We start from the raw sequence: 27,550 nt of genomic DNA on the forward strand, positions 1-27,550 counted from the left end.
TCGGGGGAGAACAGCCCCAGCCTGGCAGGGGCCCTCCCCTTGGCAGCAGGCAGGGCTGTGAAATCACGTGTTCTCCCTGGGCCCCAGGGAGGAAGGTCAGGACTAGGGTGGGGGCAGGGAGAGAGAGAGGTGTGGCTGCGGAGAGAGGAGCCGGGGCATCCACAGTTCCGTGTCTCCTTCTCCACTGCCCCGTGCCAGGCCGAGCTGGATCTGGCCAGCTGTGTCCAGGGCTCGCAGCCATCGGCTGCAGCTGGTGAGGGCCACCTCTGGCAGCCACGGGCAGTGGATGCAGCAAGAAGGGCACATGTGACCTTGCACAGCAGGTCTCCACACCTCTAGCTTGACCTGGTAGGCTCCAAAAGCCATCGACTCCTCAGTTCCCACACTTGGGCATCAGTTGGTATGGCCTGTGTTTGGGAGCTGGGCGGACACAAGGCTTCATGGTGTGGCTAGAGGCCTTAGGCCCGTGTCAGACACGAATTCGTCCTGTTTACTAAGAGTCTCCAGGCAGTGACACAGCCAGTATTAAGCCCACATGATAGATAAAACTGGTCACCAGCCAGGAGCAGGACACATCCTCGGGCTCCTGGGTGTCCAGCATGAGGTCAGTAGTTTTTTCCAGCCTGGGCATCTGAAGGGTGAGTAAGCAGACATTCCTGTCCTGCCTGTCCAGCTTCTGTCCCTGTGAGTGCCCTATCCTGGACAAGCCCCTGAGCAGCACAGGGCCTTCGAGGGGTGGGTGACAGTCTTGCCTGAGCCCCATGGACAAAGTGTGGCAGCACCAGGGCTGCAGACCCGCTGTTCTTGTCCCCCTTCCCGGGTCCAGCCGCCGGCCTCTAGGAGGGCTTCTCCCTTCATCCACCTCTCACGCATGCACCATGCCCTGACCTTAGTCCTCTCTTGTCCCCCACCCAAGGTCAAAGGGAAGTGTACCACTGACCACATCTCCGCTGCCGGCCCCTGGCTCAAGTTCCGTGGGCACCTGGACAACATCTCCAATAATCTGCTCATTGGTGCCATCAACGTTGAAAATGGCAAGGCCAACTCCGTGCGCAATGCTGTCACCCAGGAGTTTGGCCCTGTCCCTGACACTGCCCGCTACTACAAGGTGGGTCCCAGTCCGTAGGGGCAGGGGTGGGGGTGCAGGGAAGGGGGTTGCTCTCCAGGACTCCACACCAATAGCTCTGCAGTTGAAGGACGCCCTGGTGCCATGGGGCGGTCCTGTGTCATTCTCACCATATACGCCTGCTCTGGGCTCCAATTCCATACCGTGGCCTTCCCCCAAAAGCCCGCCTCTATGCTGGGCACTGATGGGTAGGTCGCGCCACCTCCCCAGGCCCCTTGCAGATAGCCAGGGCCTGTGTCTGGTCACCTCTGTCCCCTCAGGGCCTGGTCTGGGCCTAATTCACCTCTGATTTCACCAGCCCTTCCTTGGGGAACAGGTAAGGAGGGGCCTCTCTAGCCTCTTGGCCTCTGAGCTTCAGGAAGCCCAGGGGCAGCAGCAAGGGACCACTGTCTTCCTCTCCCTCATACCCTCCTCACTGACAGAAACATGGTATCCGGTGGGTAGTGATCGGAGACGAGAACTACGGGGAGGGCTCGAGCCGGGAGCACGCAGCACTGGAGCCTCGCCACCTTGGGGGCCGGGCCATCATCACCAAGAGCTTTGCCAGGATCCATGGTAAGCTGGAGCCTGGGGTCTAGCCACGCCTGCTTCCCCTACTGGCAGCCCAAGGTCACCCAACCTGCTGGTGGCTGAGTCGGGCCTGGAGCCACATGCCAGGTTACCCAGCCGTGTCCCCGGCTCCTGTTTTCCACCATAGTCTCTCCCCCTTCTGAGTTGTGTTGAGAGTGATGCCCACAGCTTCCCGTCACGGGAAGCCCCAGTCTTGCTTCCAAACTTGCAGACCTAAGCACTTGAAATCCAGGGCACACGGTCAGAGGATTTTTCTGATTGTGAATGTCAGGAAGGCCAAGACACAAACCAGCACACCCGCAGAAGGTTCTCGAAGGACCCCAGATGGCAAGACTAGGGGCCTCTCCCAGAGCTGTCACTGGGCTTAGAAAAGGAAGCTCTCTTGGCTGGTGAGGTTCCCTGTGCAGAGGAACGGAGACTGGCTCTGCCATCTGTGGATTGAGTGTGCCCTCTGCCTTCTAGAAACCAACCTGAAGAAGCAGGGCCTGCTGCCCCTCACCTTTGCTGACCCAGCCGACTACAATAAGATTCACCCTGTGGACAAGCTGACCATCCAGGGCCTGAAAGACTTCGCTCCTGGCAAGGTCAGGGAGCCAGGGAAGGAGGGTGGGCCGGGGACAGCCACTTTGCTTTCCCTCCTTCTATGCCCACTTCTGACCCCCCTTTTTCCTCCCATGAGCCTTTGTTCCAGCTGGTAGGGCCCTTAAATTCTCCAAGCACCCCCTCCCCCCCCCAAAGGAAGTGCCTCCTCAGAGGCACTCAGAGGTGGAACCAGCTCAGGCCTCACTCAATAGCTCAGGCTTGGCAGTCAGAGACCAACAGCCTGTGCTTGGCGGGGCTCGCTAGGCCCCGCGAGTTCTACCATCGGGTCTGACCACGGCCACCCCAGCTCAGACCTGGCCTAGACCTCGGTTTGCCTGCCGGTCCACTCTGGGGGCACCCTACCTTTCTGACCCTCCGGCAGAATCGAGGGTCATGTTCCTAAGAGCCACTCCCCCTCCTCTTACAGCCCCTGAAATGCATCATCAAGCATCCCAACGGGACTCAGGAGACCATCCTCCTGAACCACACCTTCAACGAGACCCAGATCGAGTGGTTCCGCGCCGGCAGCGCCCTGAACAGAATGAAGGAGCTGCAGCAGCAGTAAGGTCCAGCCACGCCACCTGTCTGCCTCCTCTCGGACCCCGCTCCGGGGTCCCCGGTGCAGTCGGTGCGTCATCAGAACTGGATCTGCCCCCATCTGGCCTTGGCTTCCTGCTCCAAGATGGTGTGGTCAGGCCTCCCGCCGTCCCTTCCCTCAGCCGGCCGAGGGACACACAGGTGGGTGGGTGAGTGGGGGGAGGGCTCTTAAAAGAATGTTCCAGCCCCCTGCCTTCCCGTTTTTAGTCTGATTCAGATCTTGAACAACTCCATGCAACTGTATTTATTTTTGAAGACAAGCCTCCCATCTAAAGTTATTTCTCCCGCCTCATCATTTCACTGGTGGCTGAAAGATTTTAAAGAAACTTTCGCTCTCGTGAGGAAAAGAATACAGACTCGGTGACTGTTCCGGTGTGTGAGTGGTGGTGTCCGGATCGTCCCCACCTCCAGGGCTCGGGCTGGGTCTTCGGGGCCAGTCGGCAGAGGCTCCCGCTAGCCACGCCATGGCACACCTGCCACTGCGGTGGAGGACACACGGGGCGGGAACTCGCGCTGCTTCTCAGCCCCGCCTCCCCGCCCTGATCCACTTCCGCCCACAGCACGGCCTCCCCCACCTCCCCGTGTGCCAGGAGCCTCCGCTTCCCCTGGGCGTAGAGTCAGCCCTGCAGACACGCCGAGGCGGGGCACAGCCCCCCTTCTTAGAGGCCACACAGCTGGTCCACTACGTGCCCCTCAGCCCCAGGTGGCGGCGGGCACCGTTCCGCGGCTGCTGCTGTCCCTGGGGTGACGTCCACCAGCAGTACCTCCGCCTCCACGCTCGGTGCCTGTGTGAGCTGAAAGACCAGAGCAGGAGGCAGGCCCCGCGGAGGTCCCTTCCTCAGCACGAGACTTGCCCGACAGAAACACGGCACCCACTGGGTGCCGTCAAACAAGCGTGCGGTTTGTGTACGAGGGAGTGACGGGGCAGGGGGGACCTGCCAAAGCCATTTGGCTGAGTAAATGGTGTGGTGTCCGCCCTCGTCCAGGATCTGGCATCACCAGCTGACCCACAGGGTGTTCCTGGCGCGGCCAGGGTCTGGAAGTGACAGCTGTACCTCTGGTGGGAGGGACGACATGGCTGGTCGCCAGCCCTGACCTTGGGCCAGCTAAGCCCAGGCCCCCACCTTCCAAATGCTGGTGGGAAAGAAGATGGTCGTCCCTGAAAGTTCAAGACTCCGACCAACAGCTGGCAGCTGCCCCAGGCCAGCCTCTCTTGGTGACCTTAGGAGCCACGGGGCTAGGCCGGCCCAGAGCCCATGAGGCCAATGATCTCTCACCATCACGTCCTGCCATCAGGGGGAGTTCTTCTCCAGCAGCCATCCGGGGAGAGGAAGGACATGCTGTCCCAGCTGTGGCAACGCGGTGACCTTAGATCACGGAGACAAGGGCGGCTCCTCCCTGACTGATGCTGCCCTTATTTATTAAATGTCTTTGCTGTCACCAAGAGGCAGAAGTCCACAGGAACAGTGACTTCAGGGTAGCTCCAGGAACAGGGCCAGGATGGCGAGGGAGGGGACAGTCCGGTGGGGCACACACTCTGCTCCTCGGCACCTGCAGAAGCTGCTGTTGTTTCCATGGCCAGCGGCACCTCCTTCTCCGGACTGCGGGGTGGGGGTGGGGGTCTGTCGTCCAGCCCCAGGGCTAGCTGCTGGTCCACCAGGAGAGGAGGCCCAGGCCTGGCTCGCTAATGGATCCCTGCCAGGGGTAGACAGAGAACAGGCACACGTCCACCTCAAGGGCTTGAACCAACACAGGAGGCAAAGGGGCCCTTCCGGGCGCCTGGCACCGGCAGAGGGAACGGTGGTGACACACGCGCACACTGGCTGGGGGATGGGGAAACCCAGGAGCCACACCAGCGCCCCCAGCTGCCGTACAGGAACACAGCCCGTGCGCGCCCTTCCTGCCCCAGGGCCTCCGCTCAGTCAGGTACCCTTCCTTGCGCCAGGCCTGCCCAAACACGGGCACCGGCAGGCCAGTCCCGGACACGCGCTGAGTCCTGCCAGAAAGTCCCAGCCTCCAAATACACGCAGAGGGGATGGCCTTGACAGAGAACGGCTACCCCCGAGCGAACAACCTGCAGCATACGTTAGACCAGAAAAGCCCCCTAGCAGGCCCCCGAAACGCGTCCCGCTTTGTCCTGCATCACAGTCTCACCCCATGAGGGAAGACGACAACCCAAATCAGATCTGGCTGGTCGCAGCTCCCCTGCCACCTCACGTCCGTACAGGGTCTGGTACAGGCACAGCCCTGACTGAGGGTCACCCGTCCCTGACGCCCCACCTTTGGTTCGCTCCCAAACCCCTTCCCTGGTGTCTCTTTCCCTTGGCCTCGTCTTGCTGGGCAGCCTTGTCACCCAACTTGGGCCCTGTCCCTCCTGCGGTCAGGAGCCTGACCCCCCCCCCCCCCCCCCCCCCGACAGCCTCGGCAGCTTCGTCACCTCATGAGTGTTATGCCCCGGCCTGTGACCTGCGAAACAGGCTCCCCGGGGAGAAGCGACCGCCTAAGAACCAAACAGGGACCCGCACCCTGATCCGCGGGGAGAGGGGTTCGAGGCGGTGAACCCGGGGCGAACGCCCTCAGAAGCGGCTCCCCCGCCACCCCACCGCCTGGGTTGTCCCCGCACCATCCCCGCCGTTCTGGCAGCGGCGTCAGGACATCTCACCACAAGCGTGTACGGAGCCTCCTTCTTTGGCAGCTCCTCACTGGAAGAGGTGGCCTCTGCCGAGCCGGGCCCCGTGGGGGACGTGTCCACAAAGCTCTCGTCCACCACCCGGAAGCGGATCTCCTCGCCGGTGTCCATGTACAAGTCGTGCGCTCCTTCCTCCGTCTCGTACTCCCACACCCACACCTGCTCTGCCTCGTCGCTGGGCGGGGTGCAGGGTCAAGGCAACAACCAGGCATGGGGGAGCCTGAGGGTGGGGGTGGGGGTTCCTCCCACAATACCCGCCCCCGGGAAGATCCAATCCCAGAAGGAGATCACCGTGGCTGGGAAGTCCAGGAAAAGCAAGCCCACGCCACGTGCAGAAGGCAAGGTTGGGCCCGCCCCGGGCCCCACAGTGAGGAGCAGGCACGCTGGGGTACCAGGGCCCTGGCTGGGAACACACATCCCCGGGGCAGGAAGGAGGCTCAAGGGCAGAGCGGGTCCCCCGTCTCTCGAGGCAGGAAGGACGAGGGCCTCTCGCTGCCTGGGGTCCTCTCCCTGCCTGGGTGTCCTCTCGGTCCAACTGCCAAGTTCAGACCTCGGCTCCGCCAGCTGTGACCGGGGCCAGGCCCAAGCTCTGTGCCTCAGGTCCCCATCTGTAAAACAGGAATTGAGCAAGGCCTGCCCTCACAGGGCTGTGGTGGAGGTAATAAAGTGCTTTCCCCAGGACCTGCCACTTGGTCCTGGAGTGCTGGCTGGAGCTATCCTATGCCCTCTGCGCAGTGCGACTCCACACCCCTTCCCAACCATGCCCCGCGACCATGACCAACACACAGCACAAGGACTTTCCCGGTTTTCAGGAGGACAGACGTGGCAGATGGAAGGTCGCGTGCCTGAGGGCCCGTGGCCGGCAAGGGGCCCAGCCGGGCAGGGCCAGGTTTTCCGACAAGCTCTGGAGTCACACACGGACCCTGCCCCTGGCCCGCAGAGGCCCAGGCAGAGCGGATCTGATGAACCATCCGGTGAGGGCAGCACCCCCGAACTCCCTACAAAGCCCAACCCCTCCCTCAGTGCACACCGAGGGGCCACAGCGCCCTCTAGTGGCGATGCTGCAAAGGGTCCTGCCTTAACCCCTCTGTGTCAGGTCCCCCCGCTAGGCACTGTGGACAGAGTCCCGACAAGACAAGACGGGGTCCCTTCCGGTGAGCAGTCTCGACGAGGACCCGCAGAAACACCACCTCAGCGCAGCAGGGGAAGGGCTGGGGCAGGGCACTGGGGGAAACAACCCGTCGCAGGCCCAGGCAGCCGAGCCCTCAAATGTCAGCCAGTGGTATTGTCTGCATACCAGGGGAGGTGAGCCAAGCAGGGCAGACCTTTCCAGGGAGGGAAGCTTTGACATGATCCCGGAGACGACACCCGAAGCAAAGTGAACCGGAAGTGAATAGCATGCCACCTACAGAGCACAACCTACCCAACCAGGCCCGACGGCCCAGACGGAAGCACAGGCGTGTGGACACCATGACCACGGGAAGCACAGGCAGGCCAGCGCTTCCAGAGCACATGTGCAGGCTGGGGGGGGGGGGGGGGGGTGCAGGGAGGTCAGCAGTATCAGATCACAGGAGCCAGGGCCACCCCAAGGAGCGTGACTGTCCTCTGGAAACACCTGAGCCCCCTGTGACCCGCTTTAACCTTGGGAGGATACAACTTGGCTGGCTGCTGCAGCGACTCTGGGGGGATGAGAATGTCATCGAAGAACCCTAGAGAGACTGGAAGAAACGAAGAAAGTGACAGCATGGGACAGAGGCAGTTGTTGGCATGGAAATCTGAGTGCCTCCCCCCCACCAAAGCCCCACACCTCTGCTGATGCCACTTACACGGCCTGAGCGGCCACCAAAACCCATGGCGGACACCACACACAACGGGGACCAGGAGGCGCCTGGGACCCCAAGTCCCCTCTGCCAGCTCCAGTGCCCAGCCCGAGGTGCTGAGTTAGGGCCTCACAGGGAAGGCCCACAGCTGGCCAAGGTCTTCATGGTTACATGAGCACGATGGGGCTGTGTGTTCCCCTCACCCATGAGCTTTCCTGACCCCTCCCCTGACTGTGTGGCCCAGACAGAAGCTGAAGGGAGGCCTGCTGGCCTGGCCACTTGCCCCAATGCGCTCCCAGGCCTCGGGTGACGAGTCGGGGCCACCATTACCGTGAACTCCCTCCGGGCTGCAGCCTTTGATCTTGCCGATCAGAATCTCATCCAGGAATGGATGGAACACCACATAGCGAAAATGGACTGGAAATGAAAAAAGGATAAGGATGTCGGTGACGAGCAAGCATGTGAGGGACGGCCGCTCTGGGGCGGCCCAGGCTTTCCAGTGTTGACCCCATTGGCCAGCCTGCTGACCTGGAGGCCCTCTGGCCACCCAGGAGTCTGCTGGGCAGTCCACACCCAGTGCCCCTGGACCCAGCCCCAGCCCCCTGCAAGGCCACAGTGTGGCCCCCATAACAGGCCTACCGCGGCGGCCCTGGAAGTGAGGGCTGGCCCCCAAGCCCATTAGACAAGCCCGGATTCTGGGCCACGGGTAACTCCAGAATCAATCCCACCCTTCCTCTAGACTCTCTCCCTTAAATTTTAAAAAGGGCAGAAGTAATTGGCAAAGGAAGCCAGGTTTGGAAACAAGTTCCCCATCTCCCTCTGATTGGAAAGTTTGCCTCAGGCATAGCTCTGACCTGGAACATGATGTTAAAAATGCCCTGAAACTGAGGGGGAGTGGGGGGAGGCAGAGGCAATGACCCAACAGAAATGCCCTCTGTGGGTTCTCAGGCCCTGCCCTAGTGCTCCCCACTCACCAGACCCCCCAGGAAAACATCAGGTAGGGTCTGTGCCCACTATTACCTCATCACTCCTGCCCCTCAAAGCCCCAAAGGGGGTGACCACCACTGGCCTAAACACACCGCCAGAGCTAGAGAACAACCATGAGGCTACTTCCTGCTGGTCACGCCCAGCACAACGCATCCATATCAGCGTCATGCTTCCCCACTGTCAGGATGGAGAAGCAGCTCAGAGGGGCTGGGTAACCTACTCATAGCCACACAGCCGTTCTGCCCTGTTGTGCCACAGAAGACTCCAAGTCCTCCTGGACCACCAGACAGGGCCACAGGGTGGAATCTGCCTTCCTCGGACAGATTTCATCCCCAGACACACGCTTCTGCCACTAGCACCCTCAGCTGCCCGGTCTCCCAACACTGCACTGAGGACAGCAGGGCCTACTGGGCCCCCAGCTCGCTGCCAGGCTGCTTCTCCGTGGCCCCACCAGGCAGGAAGCATGGGAAAAGAAGAGGGGGCAGCCGGTATCCCCTCCCCTCCTTGTGATGAGAGCCTCCTGCTGACCTTGCGGAGAGCAGCTGAGGGCAGCCAAGGGTCACCTAGCCACAGGATGGAAAAACCCTGTCCCCCATCTGACCCAACATTCAGTTCAGTTTAACAAATCCCCACAGAGCCTCTACCAAGTCTGTGCCAGGGCCCGTTTGGGCACTGGGCTTATGGGGGCAGAACTGCATGTGGTCTTGTGCCCAGGGCGCTCCAGTCTGGAACAACTACACCCAAAAGCATATGGTGGCCAACCCAAGTGTCCATCAGCAGATGAATGGATACACAAAATGTAGCCTATCCCTATAATGGAATACTTCTCAGTATTAAAAAGCAATGGAGTATTGATACCTGCCATAACATGGACGAACCCTGAGGACATTACGCTACGTGAAATGCGCCAGTCACAAAAGACCACATACTGTGTGATTCCATTTATGTGAAATGTCCAGAATAGGCAAATCCAGAGACAGTACATCAGCGGCTGCCAGGGGCTGGGGGAAGGGGGAGAATGAGGAGTGACTGCTGATGGGTATGGGTTTCTTTCTGAGGGGATGAAAATGTTCTGAAATTGTATAGTGGTGATGGTTGCACGGTGTGTGAATATCCTAAGCTTTCAAAGGGTGAATTTTACGATATGTGAATTAGATCTCAATTAAAAAGGAGGCCACAGACCAGCCGGAGGGACAGTGCTCTTTCGAGCCGCCTCCCAAGAGCCCCACCTGAAGTTCCAGGGGTGTTCAGTGGGCAGGCGGGAGGCCTGGAAAGTCAGAAAGAGTGGGTCTGCGGGATCACTGAGAGGAAGACCTGTTGTCAGGTGCAGATTTGGGCTTCTCTCTGTCCCGGGAGAAGCGGGGCTCCCTTGGGGTGCACGTGAGTTTCTGCAAAGGGCAGACACTGTGTGACTCCACTTATATGGGTACCTGGAATACTCAAATTCATAGAGACAAAGTACAGCGGTGGTTCCCGGGGCCTGGAGGAGTGGGGAATGGGGAGTGAATCCTTAATGGGGACAGAGTTTCAGTCTGGGAAGATGAAGAAGTTTGGTGATGGTCGCACAACAACGTGAATGTATTCAGTGCCACTGAACCGTGCACTAAAAATAGTTCAAACGGTCAATTTTATGTTATATGTATTTTATCACGACTTTAAAAAAAAGAAAAAGAAAAGAAAACAGAACAAAGCAAATGGTGGCATGAAGTCAGGCTGCTCTGGAGCTCCCAGCGGGGCAGGGTGGTGGGGCAGGTCGAGAGAGGCTTCCCCAGGGAGGCCGGGTCCAGTCGGCTTGTGGGACATAGAGAACATGGGACTGGGGCCAGGTAAACGTACCCTAAGTGACAAGAGATGAGGCTAGACAACTGGGGCCAGTGTCACAAATCCCAAAGGCTGACATCTTGTACACACTTACTGTCGAGAGGGAAAGCAATCTGGCCTGGGGAGGAGGAGGAGGGAGATGAGGAGGGAGATGAGGAGGGAGATGAGGAGGAGGAGGGGGAAGAGGAGGGGGGAGGAAGAAGCAGAAGGCAGTGAGCAAAAGAAGAGTCCTCCAGAGGCTCCAGGGTGGCTCAGCCGGTTATGCGTCCAACTCTTGATTTCAGCTCAGGTCATGATCTCATGGTCTGTGGGTTCGATCCCTGAGTCCCGCTCTGCACGGACAGCGAGGAGCCCGCCTGGGATCCTCTCCCTCTTTCTCTCTCAGGATTAATAAAAAAAAAAAAAAAGAGTCCTCAAAGCAAAGGCTGAGGCCTCCTTCGGCACACCTGGCCACAGCCCAGGGGGAGGTAGTGGCGGGGGGGGGGGGGGGGGGGGGGGGCGGGGAGCAGCAGAAATGGGGCAAGTCGAGAACCAGCCTTAAAGCATGGCAACCAATCCCCACCATAAAATGCCACCCTGCACGATGCCTGGCGGACCACAAGAAGCTTTATAGCTGCGAGTGTTAATCCATTTACATATGAGGAAGCCCAAGCCAAGAGAGGTGGAGAGATGCGTGCCCAAGGAATGCAGGGGAGAGAGGGGTCAGAGCCAGAATTCAAATCCAGGTCCCTGTGACATGCCTAGCCCAGTGCCCTAATCCTCACACCTCATTCCCAAAGAACCAGGGGGTCCAGGGTGAACCGGGGGTGGGGGATGATGAAAACCCAAAGTGGAAATCTTACACTAAGTGGCAGGAACAACAAAACGAAAGAACAGAATTTCCTCAATTTTAACTTTCTTTCTCCCAGTTTTCCTTCAAGTTCTGGTGGCTCTTACCACCTGGACCACCAGCTAAAGGCAGAAACTGGGCTCAGCTTAAGGGCATCCTTCTTTTTAAACAGAGGCCCCTGGTTTTGTTTCATATCACCGTCTTATTTTTCTGCTAAATGCTTCTAGTCGGTACAAACGCAGCCCGTTTCTTAGGGCTGCCCACAGAGCAGTTAACATCTCTGTGAACTAATGAAGTCTCTGGATCCCAGACAGCATCAAGCAGCCTCATGGCACCTTCTAGAATGCTCGACACCTCTGTGCCCAGAGGCTGACCAGGATGGGCTAGGGCAGGGCTCCTCACACAGGGCCTGGTGGGAGGAGAATCGCCTGGCGACTTGCTAAAACAGCCTGCAGGCTCTCCCCCAGAGACTGTGATTCAGCAGGTCTGAGCCGCACGCAGACACTGAGTAGCCCCGAACCACCTCAGCGGCCCCCTTGCCCCTGCTTCTGATTTGGTGGGGTCCAGGGAGGAGAGTGAAGAATGCCTCACTCCCTCTCTGAGAGCTGTAGCCAAGGTGACCCTCCCTGTACACCTCCGGGTCTGGTAACCAACCCTCCCTTCCTAGGGTGCGTGCCCCTTTGCCATGTGACTCTGGCTCCTCCCAGCAAGAGGTGGCGGCTATTTTTCCATCCCCTGACGCCAGCCTCGGCCATGTGACCTGCTCTGGCCAATGGGATAGAAGCAGAAAAGTGCTGGTGCATGGGGGCTCCAGCTGCCCTATGGTGCCCAGTGTCCCCTGAGCAAAAATGAGACCACAGGCAGCAGAGATGAGCCATCCCTCCCCACCAACTAGCCTGCCAGCCGCCAGTCACATGAGGCCGCCCTACACCCTACTGGCCAAGCCAGTCCAGAAGAACCAAGGTCCTGTCCTACGATCTTTGCACATATTAAGTCAGTAGAATCATCACATCAGTACTGTAATATAAAATCTACTGTTAACTGCATTCTATTGGCAAGGAAGCAGAGGCACAGAAGTTATATATTCTGCACAGGAGACATAGCAAATAAGTGGCAGAGACGGAATTCAAATGCAGAGGCCACGCTTAACCATTATGTCCATAGTGCCCGTCAAAAGTCCCCCACCCTCGGGGCGCCTGGGTGGCGCAGTCGGTTAAGCGTCCGACTTCAGCCAGGTCACGATCTCGTGGTCCGTGAGTTCGAGCCCCGCGTCAGGCTCTGGGCTGATGGCTCGGAGCCTGGAGCCTGTTTCCGATTCTGTGTCTCCCTCTCTCTCTGCCCCTCCCCTGTTCATGCTATGTCTCTCTCTGTCCCAAAAAAAAAAAAAAAAACAAAAAACAAAAACAAAAACGTTGAAAAAAAAAAAGTCCCCCACCCTCAACCAGCCTCCTCCCCAGGAAACAGATGCACTCCCCTCTGCTCGCCACACCTTTTTTTTTAAATTTTTTTTTAATGTTTTTATTTATTTTTGAGACAGAGAGACAGAGCATGAGCAGGGGAGGGGCAGAGAGAGAGGGAGACACAGAATCTAAAGCAGGCTCCAGGCTCTGAGCTGTCAGCACAGAGTCCGATGCGGGGCTCGAACTCAGACTGCGAGATCATGACCTGAGCTGAAGTCAGATGCTTAACTGACCGAGCCACCCAGGCATCCCTCCACACTTTTTTTTTTTTAAAAAAACTCTTAAAATTTTATTTATTTTTGCTTTATTTTTTTTTAATGTTTATTTTTGAAAGACTGAGCAGGAGTGGGGGAGGGGCCGAGAGAGAGGGAGACACAGAATCCGAAGCAGGCTCCAGGCTCCGAGCTGTCAGCACAGAGCCCGATGAGGGGCTCAAACTCACAAACTCTGAGACCATGACCTCAACCAAAGTCAGACGCTTCACCAACTGAGCCACACAGGCGGCCCTATTTATTTACTTTTGAGAGACAGAGAGTGAGAGCGAGCAAGGGGCAGGGAGAGAGGGAAAGGGAGGGAATCCCACAAAGTGCAGAGAGAGAGGGAGAGAGAGGGAGAGAGAGGGAGGGAGAGAGAGAGAAGGAGAGAGAGTGTGGAGCCCTGAGCGGGGCTCTAGCTCACCCGATGTGGGGCTTGAACTCACAGACTGTGAGATCATGACCTGAGTCGAGGCCGGATGTTTAACTGATTAAGCCACCCAGGTGCCTCTGAAGAGTTTATTTTTAAGTCATCTTTAAGCCCAACATGGGTCTCGAACTCACAACCCCGAGATCAAGAGCTGCACAGTCTACTGACCGAGCCAGCCAGGCACCTCTGCTCTCCACACTTTTAACCCAGCGATGACTACTCCAAGTGTCCTCATCTCTGTCTGGCCACCCTCCACCAGACTGAGCAGCTAGAGGGCCAGGCAGAGCGGAGCTCAGTAATAAACAAGACCAAAGGGGGCACAGACACACAGCCACAATCTCAGAGCCAGAGAGGCCTCAAGAATCGCCTGTGCTCCGTTTCTTATAGATGAGGACACCAAGGCCCAGACAGGGGAGGATTCTGCCCACTGTCACCCAGTCAATTCCTGGCAGAGTCAGGACTAGGCCTCAGGTCTCCCAATCCCTAGACCAGGACTCCCACAGCCAAACCCCAAACCCCAAGAAACCCAACACCGAGGAGGAAAGGGCACCCACCTTTGGTGTGTGACGCGCCGTCTCCTGGGAACACGTAGGCGTCCTCCAGCTTAGTGATGTCAAACAGGCAGATGCAGAGCCCCACGTTGTACACGACCTGTGTGCATCCACATCCACACACACACACAGTGACCCAGAGGCCCAGCTCCCCAGCATTCTCTCCTGAGACCCTCCCCACCCAGGGCGGGTAGGATTATCCCCATTTTATAGCCAGCAAGGAGTCGAGGCACAGTGTGAGGTAACCATGGGTAAGGAGCCTCAGAAGAATGTGGAGCTCTGGAAAGAGCAGGGCCTTTGGTGGCAAGGCAGATCAAGGTCACAGTGACAGTTCCACCACCCACTGTGTGACCTCCAAGGTCACTTCTCCGAGCCTCAGTTTCCCCCATCTGCAAAAATGAACCTACCAGGCTGCAGGCTCGTTAAATAAGGAGACATATGGATGTGAAGCCCCTGTGCCAGTGCCTGGCTCACATGCTGGAAATAATAACAGTCAACCCACAGATCACTATTATTGCCAGTGAGGAACACTGGGAGGGGACCCTGGTCAAACCTACACTTCCCAAAGTCTCCAGGTCTATACTAGAGCTCAGAGTGAGTGTCAGAGTCCTGGTTAATCCCCATTCTGCTCACAAAGTATCAGACATACACCAGTGGCCACAGGGACTGAGGCACGGCCAAGGCCCTGAGACTGGGCAGAGAGCATCCCATGCCCCCATCCCCACCCCATGGTGCTTCAAACCACTGAACCCCTTTGGTGTCAGCTTATCTGCCACCAGCGTCATCACCTCCCAGTCAGAGACCCTGAAGGACTGTTCAAGGATTACCAAGAAGCTCAGAGAGCTCAGAGTCCTGGCCAGACCTCACCACAATGAGGCATACAGTCTGGCCGGCTTTGGCAGCACAAGATCTGTGCCCTTGGCTGGACCGTGGACCTCTTTGTGCAGCCTCCGCTCAAATGACTCAAATACAGCGGCGCCTGGGTGGCTCAGTCGGTTAAGCAGCCGACTTCGGCTCAGGTCATGATCTCGCGGTCTGTGAGTTCGAGCCCCGCGTCGGGCTCTGTGCTGACAGCTCAGAGCCTGGAGCCTGTTTCAGATTCTGTGTCTCCCTCTCTCTGCCCCTCCCCCGTTCATGCTCTGTCTCTCCCTGTCTCAAAAATAAATAAAACGTTTAAAAAAAAAATTTTAACAAATGACTCAAATACAGAAGACTTGTCTCAACAGGTCACTGAAGGACTTGTATCCCAAAGGGACTACATTCCCTTCTTGGGCTTTTCGCCCCTCTTCTCTCCATGATGCTCACACTTGGTCCCTCCACAGACCCCCTTGCCTTCTACCTCGCAAAGTAACCACAAGCCATCCACTAAGAACATCATGAGTTCTCTCCACCAACAGCTCCCCAGATCTGTCCACCTCCCTTCTATGACCTCGGCCTCTATCGAAGGGACTGGCCTCCTGTCTAAAGCCAGCCAACCTTCCTCTTGCTGACTCCTCAGCCTATCACCTCCTGCTGTTCTAGGGATGAAGACCAGTACCACCATGATGTCCCTCAGGCTCCGTGTGCCTTGGCTCCTGCCACCTTCCCAGTCTGCCCTCTCCTCTCTCTCCCCCTCTGCCTAGGCCACACCAGGCTCCTCCACGTCATGATGGGTGAAATAGTCCCTCCTGCCACAGGGTCTTTGCACATACCGTTTCCTTTGCCTGCCCAGCTCTTCTCTCTGCCCAGCCCTCTCCCACCCTCAAAAATAATTCCCCTAGTTAGTTCCTCTTCTCAGCATCAGATCTCAGCTCAAACTCAAGTACCACATCCCTAACAAAGCCTCTTTTGTCCCTCATCGTAGGCAGAGTTCTCCTTCATTCCACAGGCTCGCGAGTGCCTGTCCTTCACAGCGTCTACCGCAACTTGTCATCACATACTCAACTGTGGGACCCTCTCATTCATATCTGCTTTTCCCACCACACGACACAGCAGAACCTTGTCCGCTTCATTCATACAATCAACAGACAAATACAGAACATCTACTGTGTGCCAGGCTCCGGCAAAATATGTGGGACGCTGAGGAAAAAGGCAAAAGTCCCTGCCCTCATGCGGAGGGAAAGAAAAACGGTAACCAAGTAAACAAATAAGAAAATAGTGCTGATAAGTGCTAAGAAGGAAAGAGTGATAATGACACAGAGTAACTGAGGGAGGGTTACTACAGAGAAGGCAGTGGGAAGGCCCCACACTCGGTACTCGCTAGCACTAAGGCATGCAAGCCTGGCACATAAAAGGTGCACAAATACTTTTTCCAAGAAATGAACGGATAAACCTCCTGACAGTGAACTCTAAATCACTGGCCATCTTCACAAAACAACGCATGGTTACGCAGCCACTATGATTTCCATTTTACAAACAGAAACTGAGGCCCGGAGCAGGTAAGTGACCTGCCCAAGACTGCAAAGTAATTTGGCAGTGTAGAGTCCAGCACCTCCCAGTTACAATGACCCTTTTCGATCCCAGTTCCCTTTTTGATCCCCTCTAACATCCCATGTGCAGGTGGATTACCCCCCATCCCAGGTACAGGTGTAGAAACCGAGTTCCGACACGTTAAGCTACCTGCCCAAGGCCAAGGTTTGTCAGGACCAAGTCGAGGCCTGCAGCGGGCAGGTGGGCAGTGCTGGGCCCTCCCGTGCCAAGGCCCGTCCACGGCCCCGTCGGTCCAGTACCTTGTTGGCCAACTTTTTGTTCAGCTCTTCGGCAATGGAGTCGTTGAGCTTCCTCTCAAACTGCCACGGGGGGATCCGCACGGTGTCCACCATCTCCACCAGGACGAACATCCCGGCCCGCGCGGGGGTCCTGGGAATGGGAGCGTCGGTCAAGCACCGGGTGTGGGGCGGTGGGCACTCCCGAACCCCCTCGGTCCCGTCCCAGTTGCTGAGACTCCCCGCTCCCGTCAACCCAGGCCGGCAGTGGGGCGGCGCGGCAGGGCCCCAAGTAACCGGTGTGGGGCGCGCTCAGCCTCTGCAAAGAGAGGAAACTGAGGCTCAGCGGGAGGGACCCTCGCTCCAGTGGGAGGGGTACGAGCGCCCGCCACACGACCCTACCAAACCGCGCCCCCGCCCGAGCCACGCGCCAACGCCACGCACCGCGCTTCCACGCGCTGCGAATTTGGGCGAGATTCCGAATCCCGTCGCTTCCGGAGAACAGACCAATAAGAAGCTTTCGCCCGCCCCCCGACGTGACGCGAGGTGGGGCGGGGCCTCCCCTTCAGCCAGGGAGGAGCAGTCAAAGCTCCGACCGCGTTTGCTGGTTGCTAGGCAACCTCGCTGCGCGTCAGCCTTCTCTCACCTGGCCTGTGTAGTACTCTCTCCTTGCTGGTCTCAGGCCTAGCTCTGAGCCGCCGCTGCAGCCAGAGGGGTCCTCTCAAGAGGCAGCACGATATGCTTAGGCCCTTCAGTACCCTGGAGGCAGGAGAATTAACTGGAAAGGGGCAGGCAGGACCTTTCTGGGGTGATAGAAATGTTCCGTATCTTCTAAGGGGTGGGTTACACAGGTGTATACAATTGTCAAAACTCATTGAACTCAACAGTTAAGATCTTTGCATGTAATTGTAGGCAGATTACATCTCAACTGAAAAGTGATAATAGATTGGGGCCAAAAAACAACCTCAGTAGCTTCCCACTGAACGAATTAATAAAGTCCAAAACCTTGAGGCGTCTGGCTGGCTCAGTGGGTGGAGCATTGGGCTCTTGAACTCTAGATCGTGAGTTCAAGCCCCACCTTGGGTATAGAGATTACTTAAAAAAAAAAAAAAAAAAAAGTCCAAAAGCTTTATAGTACCTCACAAGACTCTGCAGAATCTTAACCACCACCCACACCTCCAGCCCCCTTTTGTTTTCTTGGCTGCCAAGGGTGCTATCCTCCCTCACCTTCATGTGATAGGTAACTTGGGCTGAGACAGTTCAGTAGCTTGGCCAAGATCATGGGCTGTTAAGTGGTTGAAGAGGGCCCATCTAAACCTCCACACTGCCTCTCAAAGTTGGTGGACTGTGGAAATGTACTGTAGTGTGTTTAAACCAAATAAAAATTTCAGAACTTAAAAAAAGCCTTGGGGTAGATGACAGGCACTCAGAAATGTATGGTGCTTCAATTTGCTGATTTTACACGTGTAGAGATATGAGGCTGTGATACTTAATTTGGCCTTCTCTGCATCCATATTTTTATTTTTAGGTCTGTCTGCCTCTCCTAAGATTTGAGCTACTTGAAGACAGCGGGGAAATGCTACTTCAGCTCTTTATTCCCACAATCCCCTAATATCATTTCTAAGAGGCATTCAGGAAAAGCATTCAGGAGATGATATTAAGTCTTTTTCTCAATCTCTCAAACCTCCCTCTTCATTCCATTCCCACTGCTACTGCTCTGGTTCAGGCCCTTCCTTTACTCCCCCGGAGCTTAGCCACATACCCCAGTTCCCGCCCTCAGTCTTTCCTGCAAGTGACCTCCACACTGTCACGAAAGCCTTCCCTTCTCTACCCACGCAGAAAGGTCTGGACTGAACCCAGCCTTTCTTTCCAGTCTCACCTCCCTTCTGTTCTCCAAGCACTGGGATGGAGCAAGTTCTTTTACAGTCCTGCTTCAAACACTTCTTTACCTGGAAAACTCCTACTCATCCATCAGAACCCAAATGCAATGCCTATTTCATTCATTCATTCACTTAACATACTGTGTGCCCAGCTTTGGAGATCCAGTGGGGAAGAACTGGGCCCCAAGTCCAGCTTCAGCTCAGAGGGATTGCAGGGAAGAGAGAGAGAGAGAATTTGATGCTCTCTGGGAATCAAAAGTATTTTAGCTGGTTTATAGGGAGATAAGAACCAGTGAGATTGGAGAGTTCAGCAGGGTCCAGATCACAAGTGCCTTATCATTATAATATTCATTAACTTTTAATCCTTACAACAGCTATATAAAGTAGGGGTTATTATTATCTGATTTATCTCATTATCATTTATCATTCTCATTTATCGTATTATTTTGCCTCCTCTAAGGCAGAGAGAGGTTAAATAGGTCGTTCAAGGTCACACAGGTATTAAGTGGCAGAGCTGGGATTCAGGCTCCAGAGCCCGTGATCCTAACTACCGGCCTGTGCCACCAGGACATTATTAGCCCAAGGACAGCAAAGGGAAGACTTAGATGGTTAGAACAGGGAAATGACACAGTGATACATTGGCTGGATGGACAGTGGATGGGAAGGGGCTGCGGTGGAAACAAGAAGACCGGGGAGGAAGTTACTGGGTAGCTCCTCTAAGAGAAGAACCGAGTAAGGCTGGTAGCCATGGAGAGAACAGTTGGGCAGAGTCCAGATGCCTTCAGGCGGTGGTCGCGGCGGCGATAGAGTGGGTGACCTAGGGACGGAAGTGGGAAGAGCCAAAGCAGGAGGGTTTTCGCACTAGCTGGGTGGTGGGCCTTTCACTGAGATGGGAAACTGGAGGAGAGCCAGGCTGAGGGGATGGGGCCAGCATTGCAGAGTTCAGCGTTTTGGGTTCCCAGGCTGTTACGGTATTCAGCTCACAGGACTGCAACAGTGATTTGTTGGCACGTTTGGTTTCCTCATTAGGAAAAACAGGGACCAGGCTCCTTTATTAATTCTCTGGGTTGTTCCGTGGAAGATTTGAGGTGGCTTACAAAACCGCACAAAGACTTAGCCCGTAAGCTCCTTGCTGGCAGAGGACTTCTCTGTCATGTCCCTCCACATCCTCTGGGCCCAGCCCTGTGTCTGGCACGTGGTCAGGGCTTGTAAGTATGTGTTATCTGGATGAACAAAAGGATAGCGACATAATTGCTAAAGGTGTCAGAGTGAGGGAGAAATAGGGTTGGAAGCTAATCCAGGAGGCGGAGGAGAGTCTAGTGAGTGGTTAAGGGCATGGAGTTCTCACGCCACAGCACGCTAGCTGAGCACCCACGGTGGGGCCCATGGACCTCTCAGGGCTCAGCTGCCTCTCTGGAAAGTGGAAATAATAATAGACCCGATCTCAGGTGGTTGTCTGTCAGTGGAGGACTGGATAAAAAATATATACGGTGTATCATAGAATGGAAGAATATGAAGCCATTAAAAGAAGGATGAGGGTAGCTCCTGGCTGGCTCAGTCGGTAGAGCGTGGGACCCTTAGTCTCAGGGTTGTAAGTTTGAGCCCCACGCTGGGTATGGGGATTACTTAAAATCTCACAGGGGCGCCTGGGTGGCTCAGTCGGTTAAGCGTCCAACTTCAGCTCGGGTCATGATCTCACAGTTCGTGAGTTTGAGTCCTGCATCAGGCTCTGTGCTGACAGCTCAGACCCTGGGGCCTGCTTCGGATTCTGTGTGTGTGTCTCTCTCTGCCCCTTCCCTGCTCACACTCTGTCTCTCTCTCTCTCTCAAAAAAATTAACATTAAAGAAAAAATTTTTAATGTTTATTTATTATTTTGAGAGAGAGAGAGAGAGAGAGAGAGAGAGAGAACGTGAGTGGGGGAAGGGCAGAGAGAGAGAGAGACACAGAATCCAAAGCAGGCTCCAGGCTCTGAGCGGTCAGCACAGAGCCCGACGCGGGGCTCGAACTCATGAACTGCAAAGTCGTGACCTGAACGGAAGTCAGATGCTTAGCTCAGGTACCCTAAGGTCTTTTATGTCTTAAAAAAAAACCCTCTCTTGGCCCTCCAGCTAGTGCCCTATTTTCTGCTCCTTTTACTGGCAAAACTGCTCAAAGGGGCCATGGTCTCCAAATCCCCTCTTCTTGTCCTCCCCTCAACCTGTTCCAGTCAGGTTTTGGGCCCCACCACACAGCTCATACTGTGTTCTCGGGGTCACCAATGGCCTCCACGGCAGCGGTGATTGTCAGTCCTCAGAGACGGCGTTTGTCCCGAGCTGACCCCGCTTTGATCTTTGCACATGCCTTCCACGTGGCTTCTAGGGGCCCACACTCACCCAGACCTCCCCCACCTCTACATGTTGGTGGCCCCTGGGCTCACTTTTACCATCTAGAGCGCCAGGGGATCTCGTGGCCTCAGGGCTGTGACCAGCACCTCCCCACTGAGGCTTCCTCGTGGCCCTGTCCCCAAGCATCCCCCCGCCCGCTCCACATCTCTGTTCAGCAACTCAAGCTTGGTGTGGGCCAGAGTAGAACTCCTGGTCGTGCCTTTGCGGCCAACCTGCTCCCGCCACTGTCTTCCCATCTTGGAAAATGACTTCTCCATTCTTCAGTTGCTCAGGCCAAAGCCCGGGAACTGCCTCTTCGTGGTCTCTCACGCCCTCCCCTCCACGTCTTTGAACAAATCCTGTTGTTTCTACCTCCAGTGTATCCAGAACCCTGCCCTCCCCTTCACCTCTCCTGCAACTCTTGGGTCCCAGCCACCCTCACTCCTCACCCCTTACCTGGGCCTTTGCTGCAGCCTCCATTCTGGTTGCCACATCCTGGCCTCATCCCCCACAGTCCCTGCTCAACACAGGAGCCAGGGAGACGCTGGGAAAATGCCTGTCAGAAATCTCAATCCTCCCCTCCAGACCCTGCAGTGCTCGCTGTCATCCAGCAGAAAAGCCAGGCCTCAGGACGTCCTTCACAGCCCTTAGGGTCCTCTGCCCCTCACCCCTGTGACCGCCTGCCCCACTGCTGTGCCCTGTGGCTGTTTCTGAAACCCCAGGCACACTCCCCACTCAGGGCCCCTGCTGGTGCCCTTCTGTCTCCCCAGAACATTCTCCCCTCCCGCCCTCCTGTCTTCATTCCTCATCTCCTCCAGACCCTCGCTTTAATGACACCCTTGTTTTAAAGCCTCAGCGAGGCTTTTCCTGACTTCCCCTCCCCCAACCAAGCCCCTCATTTTAAATTGCAAACCACCCAACCCCCGCCCCACATTCCCACTTACTAGTTTTCCCCAGCACAGGACCCGGTTTGTTAGGTTGTTTGATGACCCCTCTCCCTCTTCTTGACTGTAAAGCCCACGAAAGCAGGCATTTTGTCTGTTTTGTTCACTGTTGACTCCCCACTACCTAGAAAGGCACACAAGAAGTTCAGGACAAATATTTGTCAGGTAATTGAATGAGAGAAGGAAGGAAAGAAAAGATCAGCCCTGGGACCACTGTGGTCTGGAAGGTTGCTGATGGTAGAGGGATTTGACTCCAAGCTTTCTAGCAGCCACAGCCAAGAGAAAAACATTTTCAATTACAATGTGGAAACTGACCAGGTGCCAACGAGGCCCAGATTGTCTTGATTCTGAGCCCCACAGGGCTCTCTCCGGGTTCTTAGGAATGTAAGCTCTGAGGAACAGGACAAGGCCCGTGACAGTCTGTCTGAACAGGCCCAGGAACAATTCTCATTTGGGAACTTTTTTTTTTTTTTTTTTTTTTTTTTTTTTAATGTAAACTCTACACCCAATGTGGGGCTTAAACTCATGACCCAGAGATCAAGAATCAGATGCTCGGGAAGCCTGGGTGGCTCAGTCAGTTAAGTGACTGGCTTGCGCTCAGGTCATGATCTCACGGTTTGTGTTCTAGCCCCGCATCGGGTTCTATGCAGACAGCTCAGAGCCTGGAGCTGCTTTGGATTCTGTGTCTCCCTATCTCACTGCCCCTCCCCCACTCACACTCTGTCTCTCTCTCTCTCTCTCTCTCTCTCTCTCAAAAATAAATATTTCAAAAAAAAAAAAGTAGAAAAAAAAAAAAAAGAATCAGATGCTCTACCAACTAAGCCAGCCAGGCACCCCATCATTTGTGCACTTTTTTTTTTTAATTTAATGTTTATTTATTTTTGAGAGACAGAGAGAGACAGAGCATGAGCAGGGAAGGGGCAGAGAGAGAAGGAGAGACAGAATCCCGAGCAGGCTCCAGGCTCCGAGCTGTCAGCACAGAGTCCGGCATGGGGCTCGAACTCACAGGCTGAGATCGTGACCTGAGCCAAAGTCAGACGCCCAACCAACTGAGCCACCCAGGCACCCCTGTTTGTTTGTTTTTTTAATAGTTATTTATTTTTGAGAGAGAGAGAGCACACACACAGGGGAGGGGCAGAGACAGAGGGAGAGAATCCTAAGCAGAGTCAACACAGAGCCCAAGGACGTGGAGCTCAATCCCATGAAGTGAACCATGAGATCATGACCTGAGCCAAAACCAACAGTCAGACGCTTAACCAACCACACAGGCGGCCCCCATTGGGCACTTCTAAAACGTCCTTCCGTGGAGGCCAAAAGAGCACAACCGAAGCACCAGTGGGAACAGAACAAAGCCTCCCTGAATGTTGCTCTCTGTTCTGGCTTGAGCCAAAAGCAAAGTGCAGAAAGTCAGTTGGTATTTGTTGGGGCCACTGTCCATGAGGCCCTGGAGCTTGTGCTCCAGAGAGGGGCCCCAGTGGGAAACAGGAAACAGACGTGGAGGATCATTCCAGGCATTGCTATGGAGAAAGGCGTCACATGAATAATGTGACAGCCAGTGACTTGCATGCTGGTCTCCCAGGGCAGTCAGGGCCTGCTTCACTCAGAAGGTGTGGATGGAGGTAAGCCTAAAGGTTAAGAAGGCTGGAGGCCCGTGGCTCAGGGTGTTCAAGGGTGTGTGTGTGTGTGTGTGTGTGTGTGTGTGTGTGTGTGTACAGATGGGCAAAGGAGGCCTGGCTCACAGCTCATCTCAGCCCTGGGTTAGCTGGGGGTCAGCCTGGCTGCTCCAACCCCAGGGCCTCAGAGCAAGGTGCAGAGGAGGCCGGCTCTTGGCAGGGACCCCTGCTCCCCATCACAGACAGCTCTTCCCAATGACTTGAGGGGATCTAAGCAGCTACATCACAAGGAGACCCTCACCCTCAGCCCAGAGGGTAATCTCCAGCCCTGGAGCCCAGGGCCGGATGACCCCTCCATTTTCCTCAGTCTCTTGCCTGCATCGATCATTCCAGACCCTGGAAGAGGCTATGAGGCTGCCAGGGACACTGTTTGGAGGCAGGAGCATGTCGTGGCTTCCCATCTCATTTCAGATGAGGAGCAAGCCTCTTGCCAGGCCCCCCAAACCCTATGCAATGTGGCCCCTGACCTCCTCTGACTTCCTGATCCAGCCACATCAGTGACCTTAAGGTCCTTGAACATGTAGAGTTCTTCCCTGCCTCTGGGAGTTCACCTATGCTCTTCCCTCATTAGGAAACACTCTTCCCCCGTGTTTTACAAGGCTGACTCCTTCACACCCTTTGGGATCAGCTAACAAGGGCCCTTTCTCAAAGTGGCCTTTCTCAGTCTCTATCTCAGCAGGTGGACTCAGTCCTGCCAGTCTCCTTCTCCCCACCTGCTCGTTTGTTGTCTTTATAATCTGTGACTATACATTTATTTGTTTGCATACCCAGTACTATGTCTCTTCCTAGATAAGACATGGGACTTACAAACTCAAGGTGTATCTATTTCGTTCACTGCTGTATTCCAGCCTAGACCATCTGGCACAGAGTAAGTAGTCAATAAATATTCGTCAAATGTTTGAATTAATGAAACATGACGTGGCCGGAGCTGCAGAGAAAGGTCTCTGGCAAAAGAGCAATAGTCAGATTGGAGAAGACGGCTGGGGGACAGGAAGAGAGGACGGAGAACCACTCTGAACCCCAGGGCAAAATCACTAGAACAGACTGGAGAGGAGTCCCATGGCCGAGGAGATGGGCATCTAGGGAACTGAGAAGATATTTCAAAGGCAGTGTGGTGTCGCAGAAAGAATGAGAGTGCGATGCGGTGCCTGAGTGGCTCAGTGGGCTGAGCATCCAACTCTTGATTTCGGCTCAGGTCATGTTCTCATGGTTTCGTGGGTTCGAGCCCCACGTCGGACACTGCACCGACAGTGTGGAGCCTGCATGGGATTCTCTCTCTTCCATTCTTTCTGTCCCTACCTCTCTCTCAAAATAAATAAATATACTTAAAAAAAAAAAAGTAGAATGAAGCCAGAACTCCTGAGTTTTTTTTTTTTACGTTTATTTATTTTTGAGAGAGACAGAGACAGAATGCGAGTGGGTTGGGACAGAGAGAGAGGGAGACACAGAATCTGAAACAGGCTCCGGGCTCTGAGCTGTCAGCACAGAGCCCGACGCGGGGCTCGAACTCACAGGATCACGACCTGAGCTGAAGTTGGACGCTCAACCGACTGAGCCACCCAGGCGCCCCGAGAACTCCTGAGTTTTAATCCCAGCCCCATTACCAGCTGTGTGATGCTAGGCAAGTTCCTTAACCTCTCTGTGCCTGAGTTTCCACATCCATCTAGTGGCACCAACATCTTAGTGTATCTTAAAGCAGTATGTGGATTCAAGGCCAGGCAGGCCCAGGACTGGGCCCCGTTGGTGGGCTGATTGCAGGTAACAGGGTGGGAATTATGAGTTGGATGGAGTCAGTAGGACTCGGGGCTACTCTGCTCCTACCCGCTTGTTTCAGCCTCTCTGAGGTGAGGAAGGCTTTCGAGGAGATGAGCTTTTGAATTCTCAGCTTTTCACAAAAATAGCCTCCCCGGCAGAGCCCCTGGTTTCCAGCAGACAATCTCTTTGTTGCTCAGCTGCTGGTGGGTGGGTGGGTGGTGCCACGGGCTGCTCATTTCCTGAATGAACAGCTGTGCCCTCTCCTCGTTGTCGAGAATAATCATAACACTACTTCAAGCCTCGGCCCAGCCTCCTTCATTCACGGCTGCCTGGCAGCCAGCCCTGCACGTGTTCGTCAGCCGGCAGGGAGGGGCCTCCGGGAAAGGCTAGATAAGAAGTGAGGGTCAGGCTCAGGCCCGTGGCCCTGGCCTTGGCCTTGTCCACAATGACCAGGCCTCGGCCTCTCACGAGTGGCCTTCCGGGCCCCGCCTCCCGGCCTCCAGCGTCGTCAGCCCGTACCTCCTGCTTCCCTCACCCCCTCTGGCCGCAGCAGCCTCCTTCCTGTTCCCCGGGCGCACCAACGCTCACACCCACCTGGGCACCTTCTGACCAACCACTCCCTCTTCCCACAGTGTCTTCTCTCTAGATTCGGGCGAGCCTGGCTCCTACTTGTCCCTTGGAGCTCCGCTCGACATATCATTGCCTCAGAGAAGTCCTCCCTGGCCACTCCCCTCCGTTGGCCCACTGCCTTGTAATCCATAGGCCACCAACAGCCCAAGGCCAAAGCTCTGCCAACTCAGGAGTCATGGGGAGAAGAGCCGACCTTGTCCTTGAATTTCCAGCTCAAGTCCTGACTCTGGTTCGGATGGGCCGGCCAGGGCCAGGGGTCCTGTGGCTTAGGAGAGCAGAGAGGGGATTCTCCACTGGAAAGCAGGGAGGCTGTTCCTTCCAGAAGGGACGGTGGGTGGTGGGCAGGGGAGATCGAGATCGCAGGCATCCACCCTGGCCCCAGCCCTTCTCTTGGGGCATGAGAACCATGGGCCCAGAGCCTGGGGCTCAGGCCCCTGTTCTGTCACTCTGCTGCTTCTCAGCCGGTGACTCAGTGAAGTCCCCAACTCTCCCGGCCCGCTTCCTCATCCAAGTAAACCTCAGAGCTGCTGTGAGCAGCAGGTGAGCTGATGCCCGTGCGTGTACTTTGGAAACTATTATGGTCTTTGGAAGGGAGGAAACCAAGGAAAGCAGAGAAAGGTTTAAGCGGGGTGAGGGTCCCCAGCCTAGTGGTGGAATAGAAACAGAACCCCAGGCCTCAGGTAACGATGCACAAATCACCGTCTCTCAGGTGAATCAGAAACCTAGACTGTCTGAGCCTGATTCTGGAAGGGTGGGGATGTGTGGTGGCCTTGGACAGCGCTGGATTCAAATATCCTTCTAACCAGGTAATGAACACAGTCCATTCCCTCCTGTCTGAGCCTCACGTCCTCGCCAGCAAGACAGGGATGATGATAATAAATGGCTGGCTTTTTGTGAGCCTTAAATGGTAGCAAAGCATGTTGCCTGGCACACGGCCCTCAGTGGGTCTTACAAGCTGTTGTTATTATTTGTATTTTTATGGATTGTTTTCTTTTAACACCCTCCTCTTTTTAATTTTAATAAGACTTCTTTTGAAAAAAAAATTTTTAACGTTTATTTACTTTTTAGAGAGAGACAGACAGAGACAGAAAGAGAGACAGAGACAGAGCGTGAGCAGGGGAGGGGCAGAGGGAGAAGGAGACAGAATCCCAAGCAGGCTCCAGGTTCTGAGCTGTCAGCACAGAGCCTGACGCGGGGCTCCAACTCACGGACCATGAGATCATGACCTGAGCCGAAGTTGGACGCCCAGGCGCTCCAATAAGACTTCTTTTGAAAGTGCCAGCCTGCCTCGGGAGGACTAAGGATATATACAGCAAAGTCTTCCTTCCTTCTAAGCCAAGGCTGAGGAAAGAGGATGGGAAGGAAGAGAAACCCCTTTGTGGAAGCCTCTTCCGTGGGGCCTGGGGCTTATCTATGTACTGCACTGGCACCACCACCCTCTCAGGAAGGGCCTCTCTTCTCTACTTTACGGAAAGGCTGCGGAGGATCAGAATCAGTAAGTTTTTCCTAAGCGCACACAGCCTGAGGTGCTGGAGTGGAGATTCACACCCAGCGCCTCTCTGAAGTTAAAACTTGGGCCCTGGGAAGGGAGGGGGAGCCTGGGAAGGAAGGGGGAGCCGTACAGCCTGGAGTGTGTGTGTGTGTGTGTGTGTGTGTGTGTGTGTATGTGCCTGTAGCAAGCTTACTCTTCCCTTAGGGTCTTCTTCAATTCAATTCAATTCAATTCAATTCAATTCAATTCAATTCAATTCAATTGAAATGTCTTCTACTGGGGGCCAGAGAAACAGATGAGTTCTGTGACTTGCCAATGTTCATGTACCTTGTTCACAAAGATTTCGGCCAAGTGAAGGACAGATCTGAGCACAGTGTCAGTGTTAATGGAGGACAGGGGACACTGTGAGGAA

The 27,550-nt window shown here is 55.4% G+C and overlaps 2 protein-coding genes across 3 annotated transcripts in view; one reads left to right on the forward strand and one right to left on the reverse strand.

Moving 5' to 3' along the window:
• Positions 1-3,244, forward strand: part of ACO2 (aconitase 2) — a 55,764-nt gene extending 52,520 nt beyond the window's left edge. The window contains exons 15-18 of the mRNA XM_042947947.1: positions 917-1,108; positions 1,549-1,681; positions 2,159-2,280; positions 2,706-3,244. Of these exons, the coding sequence (XP_042803881.1) occupies positions 917-1,108; positions 1,549-1,681; positions 2,159-2,280; positions 2,706-2,843 (585 nt within the window). The 3' untranslated portion in view covers positions 2,844-3,244. The remainder of the gene's footprint in view (positions 1-916; positions 1,109-1,548; positions 1,682-2,158; positions 2,281-2,705) is intronic.
• Positions 3,245-4,274: 1,030 nt separating this feature from the next.
• On the reverse strand, positions 4,275-16,892 carry POLR3H (RNA polymerase III subunit H). 2 transcript variants are annotated; one of them, XM_042947950.1, is made up of 7 exons: positions 16,845-16,892; positions 16,425-16,554; positions 13,720-13,816; positions 7,715-7,801; positions 7,219-7,282; positions 5,538-5,739; positions 4,275-4,570 (listed from the first exon to the last, which is right to left on the reverse strand). In XM_042947950.1, the coding sequence occupies exons 2-7, from the start codon at positions 16,533-16,535 to the stop codon at positions 4,517-4,519; spliced, it is 615 nt and encodes a 204-aa protein (XP_042803884.1). In that variant the 5' UTR covers positions 16,536-16,554; positions 16,845-16,892; the 3' UTR covers positions 4,275-4,516. The 2 variants fall into 2 exon arrangements, with proteins under 2 accessions (XP_042803884.1, XP_042803885.1); XM_042947951.1 differs by lacking the exon at positions 16,845-16,892 and adding an exon at positions 16,698-16,788.
• Between the last annotated feature and the right edge of the window lie 10,658 nt (positions 16,893-27,550).

Source organism: Panthera leo, chromosome B4 (genome assembly GCF_018350215.1).
Source record: "Panthera leo isolate Ple1 chromosome B4, P.leo_Ple1_pat1.1, whole genome shotgun sequence".
In the NCBI taxonomy this organism is placed as follows: Eukaryota; Metazoa; Chordata; class Mammalia; order Carnivora; family Felidae; genus Panthera; species Panthera leo.